Raw genomic sequence first — 12,653 nt, forward strand, 5'->3', positions numbered from 1 at the left:
TTTCGACAGTCCAGCTCTAAAACTCAAACTCAGGTAAGTTAAAATAACTGCTAGATATTTGATTAAGTGATGTAAATATTGTTGACAGCTGTCGTCTTTTGGTTGCAGCAAAAGAGACTGATCTTTTGGCGTGAAAAATTGAATGAGTAAATCAGTAATATCAGTATAATGTAGCCGGTCGGAACAAAGCGCGCGGGGCAGCGTCCAGACCTGATTCGTTCACGTCTAAAGTCGCTCCAAGGGCTTGAATTTGCATCCACTGTCTTGGTAAAAATGTGCATGTTAGATAAACATATAGTTAAGATTGTCCAGCAAATGTGTGTGTGCCATTCTGAATGCTTGACTATTTAAATTAGTATTTTGTTATCTGTGTGCAGAATTTTGCTCAGCTGCTAAGGAAGGAGAATGACCGGTCCAAAGATGAACGGTTACCACGTTCACATGAGTGAAATAAGCAAAGGTAAGCCGAATTTTAGTTGAATGTGTAACATTCAGCTAGTGGCTGTATTGGCATGTTTGCATCAACTAAAATATTATTAGATCTGAAAGCCAAAAGCTGAGAAAGGTCAGGAGACTTCAGATACACATACCCACGAGGCCTATTCCCCTTATTATGTACATGTGGCACCTACCCTGCTGCCGACCCCACCCCAGGGGATTGTGTTGAGACCTCTCCCTTGTTACCACCATAACACATCATTCGCCACCATACTGGTACCACGCCCACCTCACTGTGTACCTCAGCGCCCGCCGAGCAGGGAGCGAAGGACAGCTTCTGTCCAACACTGCAGGCGGGTAGCGGTACACCAGACTTTATGCGTGATGCACGTCTGCTGGTCAGCGTTTCCGTCTGCGCGTGTTGTGTGTGCAAGACTGACTGCTGGGAGCGAAGGGCCTTGCCTCACCAGGCAGGCGGGCTGCTGTGCACCGCACACACACACATACATTGTCTTTGGCTTAGGCCTACCGCAGTTTCTGCGATTGAATGCACAAACATTTTTTCCTTTTAATTAAATTATTTGTGGTTGCGTGCCAACGCACACAAAAACACCAGTCATAGATGAATGTCTTACTCTTCATATTTAATTGAACTTTTTAAGGTATATATGTCATACATGCACCATATCTTGCAAAACGAACTGTGTTGTATATATTATGTGTGTGTTTTTTGTTGTTTTTTAAACACGCACGGTATCGAACAATATTCTCTAGCCCCTAATAGGCAAAGTACCTGTGGGACATGAAGCACCATTTATTGATTGAGACTTCAGAGGCATGAGTTGAACTATTAGTTCAGAGTCTTAGCAGTTCTCAGAAAATATCAGTTATCACATGCTTTACTGGGGATGGCCAAATCTCAGAATTTTACTTCGTCAGCTGGGCGGGTAACCACATGTAAGTCACTGCCTGTAAGCAGTTTCACTTGCCTGTTACATACCAGTTACCAAACACACAAATTATGACACAGGGATAGTATGATTGACTGTTTATTTTTACATACAAACAGCAGTGATACGATCAACGGCTAGCTGGGCAGTGGTCAGTGATGAATAGTCTTTCCAGTCTCGCTTCTGTTTTGGTACTATTTGCACTCAACTGTGAGAAATCACCCATGGTAGTAAGGTTTGACTAACATCATGTTACAAGTAATGTCAGTATTTTTCTAATGCAGCTATTGTTTGTTGCTTATAGCTTTGCATGTGTCATTGACAATGTTTATGTCATGTTCCTCCTGTTCAAATAGGGCAAGGGTTGCAGTGTGCAGCAGGCGCTCCATCCTGGCATGCCTTATCAAAGGAAGAGAAGGACAGATGTGCAGCGAAGGCTGCGGAGGTACGCCTCCAAGCCGAAACAGACCCGGCTTCTTTAAAAAAGACACTGATACACTTGGTATGTGTATATATTATGATATATATATCAACTGTAGGTGGAAACATTGACCAAGAGGTTTATTTACGATAAAGTAGCGGGCAAACAACCATGTATGCCATAAACAAATCCAAAACGTATTTTAACAAAATACGTTACTAAATGTGATTGTAACGTATTGTTTTGTCAATAACAAGTGTTCCAATAAATTACCTTTCTTGTTTTTTGATTCATGAATTCCAATTACTCAGTCCTGAGACGGTGGGTTTTAATGCTTACCAGACAGCCTTGGTACATGCAGACCTTTTTTTTTTGTATTACATGTAACTGAATGTATGGTCTGTAATTCAGAGAATAGTTTTTGTGCCTTGATCTCCTACATTCCTTTTAAATAATAGTTTTATTGTGGTTTCACAGCATGGTTTAGTCCAGCTAGCACAGTTTGTACAACAAAGAGCATCTCACACCGGCTCAGCTGTTATCAAATTCAGGCTTTTCCAGTCAAATAAAATGTGGATCCATGAGCTGGAAGTGTAACTATCCAGTAAGTTCAGTATGTTACTTAGTGTCGGGTTGTTTACATACTTTATATTTTTCAAAGTCCCATTTATATTGCAATGTTTGTTTTGTTTGCTTGATTTTTTTCTCTCATATATTTATTTTTATGTTGCCTTTCTTAGCTGCAGAAGCTGGGTCATCTGGGCATTGACAGTGGAGTGATGCTAGTGGAAAAGAAAACAAGATGCTGTGAAGTCCTTGGATATGGAGTTGTCAAAACCATATTTTTGAACAGTGATGATGTGATCGACCGCATCAAGAACCAATGTATGTATATAACAAAGAAAAAGATTATGCAGAAGGATAGATTTGGTTTAAACAAATGATATTACCCCTACGAAGGAGCACATTCAGAGTCATCTCTATAACATGTCTGGTTTTTGTTAAGGATCAGGTAAAGGTCTATGTGGCTATTAATGACCCCACTTAGTGTTGCTTTAATACATTATTCCACCAGTCTAACTATAACACTTGAGCTTAAGTGAGAACTATTTTTGCTTTTTATGCGTGTTGTTATTTTATAGGGGTGTAAAAATACAACTGGTTGTCTTATTCCTTTGTGTTCATTCTCAAGCATTGTGCTGATATCATTGCAGATGGATCCTCCCGCGACGGAACTGCGACGGTTGCAGAGCTGCAAGAGCATGTTCGCTCTAAGATGAACGGAGTAGCAAGTAAGTTACATGTTTCATGCATATGTTTCAAATTAAAATTTACTGCAAACTGTTTTTAAATGACAAAATAAAATTGTAGCGCTCAATACTTGATCATTGATGGTTGGATTTGTGGTGCAAATGAGGACACCAGTCAGTCGTGTGAATGAGGCAGTTCAACATGCCCTGTCTTGATTTAACGTGACATGGGCATGCTGGTGTGGAAAAGGACATCCCTGCAACAATGCCAAGTGTCTTCTCTTGTATAGCATAATGCTTTACATATTAATGACAACATTAAATAATGTGTTTCTCTTTTTTCTTTCTTATTATTTATTTTTATTCAGGCAGGTGTACCTTGAAGTTCAAGGGATTTCCTTGGAAAGCAGTGCAAGCTGGAAAAATCAGAATAAGCGGCTGGCCTGCAGGGCTGAAAAAGTATGTCGTGAGCTCAATGTCCCGGAGTGATTTGAAGAGACTCCTTGATGCAGAGATCGTTATTCATGGACTGTGAGTATTGAATAAACTTCCCCATTCACCTCTTTTTTTCTTCTTTCTTTTGAATTTGTTTTGTGATACAGAAAAATAGAGTTCTGTAGTTTTCTAGTTTAGCAAGCCCTATTAGGCCATAACAATATTGACATCTGTATTATGTAGAATTACACATGAAGTGTTCCTGTAAATTCAAAAACTCATATTTTCTACTTTTTTTGTATCAATCAGACGTTTTTTTGGTCTCCATAACAATTTTTCAATCAATCAATCAATATGAGATTTATATCGCACGTATCCCTAAGCGCAGGGATTTATTTTTTTATTTTTATGTAATTTATATCGCGCACATATTCAAGGCGCAGGGATTTATTTATGCCGTGTGAGATGGAATTTTTTTTAACACAATACATTCACATCGGCCAGCAGATCGCAGCCATTTCGGCGCATATCCTACTTTTCACGGCCTATTATTTCAAGTCACACGGGTATTTTGGTGGACATTTTTATCTATGCCAATACAATTTTGCCAGGAAAGACCCTTTTGTCAATCGTGGGATCTTTAACGTGCACACCCCAATGTAGTGACGCACAATTTTTCAGAGTACATTGTTTTGATTTTGTTGCAGAGCGACAACTCAGGTTGAACAAGCTCCACTCACTGTTCCTGCCTCCACCACAGGGTAAAAAGCTACCCAGATTTCAAGAACTTTTTAATTTTTGTTATTTCATCTGTTCGGTGTTGAGTTGAAGGATGTCATTTTTAATTCCAACACCTATGGACAACCCATGGTGGTGAAATCTCACTTCAGTCTAAGTATCTAATATATATTTGGTTTGTTTTAAGTGCTTCAAAAAAAGTTTGGTTTTTTAACCACTGTTTCCCAAATGTTTGGTTGGTCAGGTAAAGGTATTGAAACAGCCAGGATTTCAAGATTGACACCACCAAAATGCCAGGTTGATTTAAAGCATGTGCTTTAAACGTTTGTACGGGGGGTAGGCGTTTTCAAGGTTCACTTTTGTGTGTAAGTAGCTTACAGTATTCGATTTGGGAAATGCATTTGTGCCTCCCACCCTACTCATCCTACATTTCTGTGTGTAATAGGCATGGGTGCGTATTATTTTTAAGTCAAGTGTGATCCGGACAGTGTCTGTTTCTTGTGCAAGTACTTATATGATTATATATTTTTGTGGTACAAATTGCCTATGAATGTACATTGTTTTTTTGTTTGTTGCAGACCAACAACTGTGGATGAGCAAGCTCCACCCGCTGCTCTTGACAACACCACAGGGTAATACGCTACTCAGATTTCAAGAATTTGTCAGATATTGAAGAAATATTTCTTTTCTTCAATATTAATGTGTGTGAAAAGTGTGATGTTGGTTTTTTTTAAAATTTGAGATCAGTTGAAAAGAATGTAATATCTTTCTGTTACAGGATGGAATCCGAATCGCTTGCTGCAGATGACACTGATGGCTTTATGAATGAGTTCTCTCAAGTTTTTGGAGCAGAAAAAGGTATTCAAAGTGTTTTGTTTAACAATAACAAGCAATGTTTGAATGAAAAGGTTTACTTCTTGCTTTAAATTGACATGTCTAATATCCAACAGAAAATAGCTAGGTACACATCGTAGCTGGAGACAAATGTGATCATTGTGTGGATGTATGTACGGTAAGGCTGGTAACATGAGTTATCTTGCTACTTTTCAGAAGAAGTGATGGATGCTTTGATCACAGAGGAGCCCGACTCTGCAGCACTGCCGTCTGATCTCCACATGCTTGTCAATCAAGTAACAAGACCCTCTCAGAAAAGAGGTGTGTGTGTATCTTTGCTTCCGTCATGACATCAAGCAGTGCTTCATATATTTAGTTATTATACCAGTGTAAATTTTGCAGTTTTACTTCAGAAGTCAGTTTCTACATCTGGTAAAGTATGGGTAAACATGTCAAAGCATAATGTTTTTGTCGAAAGTTGTTTAAGGGTTTTTCAATATGTAAAACTCCTTTGTAACTATGAAGAATCTTCTCAATGACTGTGCTGAGTGTTTGCGGGCCAAAGAGCAACCACCATCATAATATGAATTGTTATGGTGGCAAATCACATATTCTGATGAAAGCAACTAGGTTGATTTAGCTAGGTTCATTCTTTCTTTCTTTATTTGGTGTTTAATGTCGTTTTCAACCACGAAGGTTATATCGCGACGGTTTAGCTAGGTTGGTGTAATTCATTGTGTAGTTGTATGTACGGTAAGGCTTGTACCATGAGTTATCTTGCTACTTTTCAGAAGAATTGATGTTTGCTGTGGCCTCAGAGGAGTCTGACCCTGCAGCACTGTTGTCTGGTCCGATTGGTGAGTGTGTAACAGAGTAACAGAGTGAAAGTAATAAAAAAAAAATTTTGAAACGTAACAAATGAATGTTGCCAGACACCTTATCATAAAATTGTGGGATAAATCAAACTCAGTTAAATCCTTTGGCATAATGATAATGTGTGCATCCAGCTTCAACTTTTACAAAAATTGTTATTAAATCTACGCAGTTTAAAAGTTTATCCCATGTGTCTTCTTCTTCTTCTTGTCGCTCACTCAGATGGAAACGCCGGTTCTCCGCGCAAATGTTGCCGTGCGCTGTAGGTCGTCCAGTCTGCCATAGAAAAAAAGTTTAAAAGTTTATCCCATGTGTCTGATTTCCTTTGTTTTGTTTCAGAAAACCTGATGGGGTCCACATCGCCTGCACCAACAACAGTGTCAGTGACCCGACCCGGGCATTCTGAAGAAGGAAAGAAAGGCTGCATACGAAAAAAGTGGAGCGCCGAGGAGAGAAAAGCTATTGGTCTGAATCTTACTAAGTTTATTGCCACTGAAACTTTGCCGGGCAAAGCAGACTGTTTGGAAGTGCAACAGAAATGTCCCATTTTAAGGAACAGAAAGTGGACCCAGATAAAATTCTGTGTCAAGAACATGATTGTGGCAGAGAGAAGAAAACTCAGTAAATTGAATCAATGACTGGTGTGAGTAATGAAAAAAAGGACTTTATGTGAGTGCGAGACATATTATCTTTCAAGAACCGATCACAGCATCTGAAGGTTCAGATATGTGCACACAGCAAAATAATGGAACTGGACAATGAGTAAAGCAGTAGTTGGCATTTAGTGGAAATACTTTTTTTTCTCTTGATCATTTTGCAGACATCACACTCTGGAAAGAACATGGTAGAACTGTGTATATTCTCACCCAACAATGACTGATTTTTACATTTAGTCAACATAGAGGGGGGAATCGAGACGAGGGTCGTGGTGTATGTGTCTGTCTGTGCGTGTGTGTGTGTAAAGCGATTCAGAGTAAACGACTGGACTGATCTTTATGAAATTTTACATGAGAGTTCCTGGGTATGATATCCCCGGACTTTTTTTACTTTTTTCGATAAATGTCTTTTATGACGTCATATCCGGCTTTTTGTAAAAGTTGAGGCGGCACTGTTCATTTTTCAATCAAATTGATTGAAATTTTGGCCAAGCAATCTTCGACGAAGGCCAGACTTCGGTATTGCATTTCAGCATGGAGGCTTAAAACTTAATTAATGACTTCGGTCATTAAATATCTGAAAATTGTAATTAAAATTTTTTTTTATAAAACGATCCAAAATTACTTTTATTTTATTCTTCATCATGTTCTGATGCCAAAAACATTTAAATATGTTATACAAAGGACTTAACATTTCTTACATACTGCTTGACTAAAATCTTTACAAAAATTGACTATATTCTATACAAGAAACACTTAACAAGGGTAAAAGGAGAAACAGAATCCGTTAGTCGCCTCTTACGACATGCTGGGGACCATCCGGGTAAATTCTTCCCCCTAACCCGCGGGGGGGTCCCTGCAGATATATGCTATGTGCATGCAAAATACGCAATACAAAGGGACCCCCCTGTGCATTTACAGTCTCATCTTAGTCATGTCTCATAACAGTGCAACAGATTTGTTTAGGTCTTAAAAGGAGGATTCCACTGTATAATACCACCCCCCTTAAAAAAGCTTCTTATAATAATAAATCCAGTCAATTATCAAACCCTAAGAACATTGCCTCTTTGAGTATTTGCTGGAAAGGCAGAGCAGGTGAATGAAAATATGTTAAAGTTGCAAAGGTCTTGCTTCAAAAACATCAAAGATATAACCTCAATGTTAACTTATTATAAAACAAACATAATTGGTCCAAAACTCCCCACGACATACACATTGTGTAATGTACACCTGTTTATCAACTCGCACAACAGTCCAATGTTGTGTGGCCTAATGTATGGCTGTGAATCAAATTTCATCATCACTGTCACATCCTTCTTCTATTGGAACACTGACAAGGTCAAGTTTGATGTCACGCTGACTGAGCAGAAGGCCAAGTTCACTTGGAATGTACTCTGGCATGCGGTCTAGGTGCAACGAGAAATCTGAAAGGCACTGCTGAAATATGCCTTCTAAATACATTTTTCGCACACACAGCAAATGTCGCTGTCCAATTTCCTGAAGGGATTTGACATCTTTCTGTATCTCTTCATCCAGCTCGCTCTGCTTTTCTTGCAAGTACTCTAAGAAGAGACGCATGTCTTTCTTGACCTGGTCTTTGGCCTCACATGCTCTATCCAGATCCGCTCTTCGAAGAGCAGCTTTCTTCATGACAGCACAGATTGGACTGGTACTGCAATCATTGTACAATTCGCCATCAAGGTCAGACAGTTGGTCAGGCGACACTGTGAAGCCAAGGCTTGTCAGAGTGTCAGCTGCTTTGTTGATCTGCTGACTATTCTTTTGCAGCTGTTTTCCTATGCGTGCAGCAACAGCCTGTCCATCTGAAATTACATCAACAACAAAATAACTATGTATCAATACATAAAGCCAGTGTCATTCAGTCATACAGTCGGATGAACCCATTAAAAATGCAAATCCAAAACCAACAAGTCCCGTAAGGCGAAAATACAACATTTAGTCAAGTAGCTGTCGAACTCACAGAATGAAACTGAACGCAATGCAACGCAGCAAGACCGTATACTCGTAGCATCGTCAGTCCACCGCGCACGGCAAAGGCAGTGAAATTGACAAGAAGAGCGGGGTAGTACTTGCGCTGAGAAGGATAGCACGCTTTTCTGTACCACTCTTCGTTACATAGACTCACTTTTGCTTCGCATGTGAGTCAAAAATGCAGGAAAGCTAAAATACCCTTTAGTCAAACTCAATAAAACATGATGTGTTGGCTCTGTAATTAGATCCTTTTTTTAAATCATGACTAGATAAAAACGATTTCACCATGAACCATAATCACTTGTCAAGTACGTTCATTTGCTTTTGGGAACGGTGAGTTCCTTTACAATTAACACATTTTGTGTTTATACTGTGGTACAGTTTTTGTCTTCTGTTGATAATTCTATTTTTCTTGCACTGTTAAAATGACATCAAATATAACTGCCACACAAGTAAAGGTGATACACACTAAGCATGACCAGTATTAGAATATATATAAAAAGAAATGTTTTCAAGTACAGCTTTCAAGAAGAAAAAAGGCCAATGTCCTACTTGTGTATTTCGCCAAGAGGTGGTATAAAAACTGTCTTTCTTTGGCAAGACCCAAAGCCGATGACACGGTGGAGCTGACAACCTTCTTTTTCGCCTCTACAGCTATGGCTCGCACGTCATCTCGTTCGGCTGACCAAGGCGATGAAATCTTCAGCTTGTTCTGGAGTTTGGCAGCTGTAATCTCTAGCCTATATAGGACAGGGAATTTTGTGATTACAAAGTCATAACCAGAACAATTTTTCATACTAACATTACATCTGATGAACTAGCCAAGGGATTTGATGGTGCTAGTGCCAGACCCTGGTTTGAACCCACAACAATAGCAATGAACCAGGAGGCTATTACTGTGCTTCATATCCCCTGTCCCTTTTGATAATCAGACTACAAGGCACGAGAAAAAAGAACAAAACTTTCAACTTCAGGCTGTAAATTTAAAACTGTATATAAAGAGATCTTTTTAAATGGCGATGTGAACCACAGTATCAACCATGTAAAGCTAAAATGGGCTCATGTGACATATACCTCACGACCAACATCCAGTGTAGATCCAGCTAGATCTAGACATAGAAAGAAGCGCCCTAACAACAGAAGACCTTTGTTTAATTCTAAATGTTAGGTACTTACTGTCTCATTTCTATGGCAATAGATTCCTTTCGTTGAATGACAGAGGATGAGGTGAATGCTGACCTGGAGGATAAACCAAAGTTGTATGTTGAAAAACATGTTTGTGCATTGTATGTGTATGGTGCTAGAGTCGATCCTTACCAGGCAGTCGGGTGTAGACTCAGTACCCCTCTCGTTCCCATGCAATCTGATGGACTCGGGCGAGTCAAAAAGTAAGCAACCAAATAATCCAAATACACTGAATGTAGCATCACACACTAGGTCTGACAAAGTTACTGAGTTTACGATATACAGTGGAACCCCCCTTTTAGACCTCCACAAATCTGAGAAAACAAGGTCTTTAACCTTCGCCGGCACTCGTTATCGACTACACACGGACGCATTCGTGGGGCCGTGCAGACCCATGCTTCTCAAAGAAGGAAAAATGTGCATATCCTTCCGTGGCACTCGTGGGGCCGTGCAGACCCATGGTTCTCAAAGAAAGAAAAATATGCATATCCTTCCGTGGCACTCGTGGGTCCGTGCGGACCCAGAAGGGTGTTTGATTGCAAATATCTCTTAAACGAGTTGGAATTTTTTTAATGAGCTTTTAGAAATGCCTCAGACACCTAAAAAGCTATCATCTCCTAAAAGCTCATTTAATTTCAGTGATAATTAATTAATTAATTAATAGTCAAATTTAGACTACACACGGTATTTGGTAACATATTATGGGTCTGCATGGCCCCACGAGTGCCACGGAAGGGTTTGCACAATTGTCCTTTGAGAAGTATGGGTCCGCATGGACCCACGAGTGCCTCGGAAGGGTATACATGCTTTTCCTTCTTTGAGAAGTTATAATGGGTCCGCACGTCCCCACGAATGCTTCCGTGTGTAGTCTAAATTTGACCATTAATTAATTAATTATCACTGAAATTTAATGAGCTTTTAGGAGATGATAGCTTGTTAGGTGTCTGAGGCATTTCTAAAAGCTCATTAAAAAATTCCAACTCGTTTAAGAGATATTTGCAATCAAACACCCTTCTGGGTCCGCACGGACCCACGAGTGCCGGCGAAGGTTAAACGGAGGGAGTCTGAAAGGGGGGTTCCACTGTACAGCAGAAACAGATGAGTAAACAAAGAAAACAGGTACCTTTTTTCTGAGAGTTGCACAATGCTAAAACAGTACTCTTCCTTCGGAAATAGCTTGTCAGTACCTGTGGACAGAACACAACATGAATTTTGTGAAGCTTGCCCATATGTTATATTTGACATAGTTTACTGCAGGGGCCTGTGCTGTCCACAAGTCATGCTCATCTTCTCGTGATAAGATTGATCAGTACTCACAATGTATCACAACTTTGGAGAACCGGATACTAGTGGCAAAAATGACTTAAACTGTCCACAGATATACATAGTTTGGTTAGGGGTTTGGACTGATGTAACCACACACCAGCATAAAAAGCAGGGCTTGAATTCATTTATACAAATATATTACACTGTGCAAAGGTACTTTTTGCTGTCTGTGTTATTGCTTTGCCGTACTGTTTTACCACTGACAATACAAGTCAAAGAAATGAACAAGGACCAAAATATGGCATTTTACACTGTTCAAAGTGCGTCTCACAGACCAGTTATTGTCTCAATCTGTGTAAACTGTCATATCTTGGTAAAAAAATACAAATAACATATATATATATACCTTTGTTGTTGGTCTGTGTGGCCACCTCAGCCTTCCAGGAATCCAGCCAATTCTGGGAGTCCCCACCTAAAATGAAAATGCTGTGCAGTTATGCTCAGTAATAACAGGAAAGGAAGGGGGTCACCCAAATCAAGTAAGATGAGAAAAGAAATAAGACTTGACAATAAAGGGAAACATAGCACTTTCTTCACCTCCTGAGTAAACCTGAAAAGTGTTCTGAACACATTCTGTACATTTGCCCTTCAATGACCAGTGATCAACGAGCAAGCTGTACACTGTTACATAAGAAGAAAAAAACCTGAACAAAACTTACCTGCCTCTCGTACAAGTTGTCTCTCAAGAGGCTCAAGATCAGCTTGGGCTTCTCTTTGTATCCGATCTGCTGTCTCCATTTGGCCAACCAACTTCTTCCCTGTAATCAGATCAACATTTATTATATTCGAGCCCACAGCTTATCAATCCCTTTCTTCTTAATAACAACACAAATCTAGTCAAATAGCTAAAAAAAAATTACTGAGGTAGTGCAATCAAAACTTTTACCCAGGACATTCATTACAACTGTCAAGGACAGAGCAGTAGTTCTCACAAATCAAACAGAACAAATAGAAAGCATAGACAATACATACTGAGCTGTCCAAAGCTGCGACGTGAGTAAGCCAGCAGAGCATCCGTCAGCAGGTCCTCCCGATTTGCCAAGGTCATCTGTTTGGAGACACTGGCAAACCCTCGCAGATAGGCCCACACCCTCTCCATCCCCTCTCCGTCATGTAGACCAGCTCCAACGGTACAGCGTTGACCAAATGACAGCTGAACAATGTATGCAAAAACAGATTACTCTACAACATCAGAACACACAATATTTTACCAGCAGATGTATGTGACCAGACAGCTTATATTCAGTCCAAACCAACAACTGATTACTGCATTTTTCATACTGCATTCCTCAGTCAGCTACCAAAGTTTCTAAATGGAATACAACCCAAAACATATATTACAGTGGTTGGGGAAGTGGAGCCTGAAGGGGTCAGAGAGTCTTCGAAACTCAGAATTGTTACAATTTGACATGAAGACTGAGTCATTTCAGTCATCCTGTGTAGTGTGGAAACACACATTTACAATCTGGCCAGCTACAACTACCAGCATATTTTTGAAACTATCTATACTTGGCACTGTATCTTTTATAACACAAGCAATCAGATAACAAGTCTG

General features: G+C 39.7%; 2 protein-coding genes and 1 long non-coding RNA gene across 3 annotated transcripts; 2 read left to right on the forward strand and 1 right to left on the reverse strand.

The window, feature by feature from the left end:
• Window positions 1-227: 227 nt before the first annotated feature.
• On the forward strand, window positions 228-4,868 carry LOC138945916 (uncharacterized). Its single transcript, XM_070317474.1, has 7 exons — window positions 228-460; window positions 1,745-1,890; window positions 2,550-2,694; window positions 3,024-3,101; window positions 3,428-3,590; window positions 4,202-4,255; window positions 4,811-4,868. Exons 1-7 carry the CDS (start codon window positions 406-408, stop codon window positions 4,866-4,868), a joined length of 699 nt encoding a protein of 232 aa, XP_070173575.1. The 5' UTR covers window positions 228-405.
• A 115-nt stretch (window positions 4,869-4,983) lies between these two features.
• LOC138977172 (uncharacterized) lies at window positions 4,984-5,923 on the forward strand. The gene is made up of 3 exons (XR_011459236.1): window positions 4,984-5,090; window positions 5,283-5,387; window positions 5,858-5,923. It is a non-coding gene; the product is annotated as an uncharacterized lncRNA (long non-coding RNA).
• An 853-nt stretch (window positions 5,924-6,776) lies between these two features.
• Window positions 6,777-9,775, reverse strand: LOC138977177 (uncharacterized). Its single transcript, XM_070350087.1, has 3 exons — window positions 9,764-9,775; window positions 9,140-9,327; window positions 6,777-8,418 (listed from the first exon to the last, which is right to left on the reverse strand). The coding sequence occupies exons 1-3, from the start codon at window positions 9,769-9,771 to the stop codon at window positions 7,883-7,885; spliced, it is 732 nt and encodes a 243-aa protein (XP_070206188.1). The 5' UTR covers window positions 9,772-9,775; the 3' UTR covers window positions 6,777-7,882.
• Window positions 9,776-12,653: the final 2,878 nt, after the last annotated feature.

Source organism: Littorina saxatilis, linkage group LG1 (assembly GCF_037325665.1).
Source record: "Littorina saxatilis isolate snail1 linkage group LG1, US_GU_Lsax_2.0, whole genome shotgun sequence".
Lineage (NCBI taxonomy): Eukaryota > Metazoa > Mollusca > Gastropoda > Littorinimorpha > Littorinidae > Littorina > Littorina saxatilis.

Excerpts from the sequence above, each read along its gene's own strand:
- LOC138945916 (XM_070317474.1), top strand. The coding sequence starts at position 406 with ATGACCGGTCCAAAGATGAACGGTTACCACGTTCACATGAGTGAAATA. Across the intron at positions 2,695-3,023 it reads CGACCGCATCAAGAACCAAT|ATGGATCCTCCCGCGACGGA; the intron begins GTATGTATATAA and ends ATATCATTGCAG. Across the intron at positions 3,102-3,427 it reads TAAGATGAACGGAGTAGCAA|GCAGGTGTACCTTGAAGTTC; the intron begins GTAAGTTACATG and ends ATTTTTATTCAG.
- LOC138977177 (XM_070350087.1), bottom strand. Across the intron at positions 8,419-9,139 it reads CCTCTTGGCGAAATACACAA|ATGGACAGGCTGTTGCTGCA; the intron begins GTAGGACATTGG and ends ATGTAATTTCAG.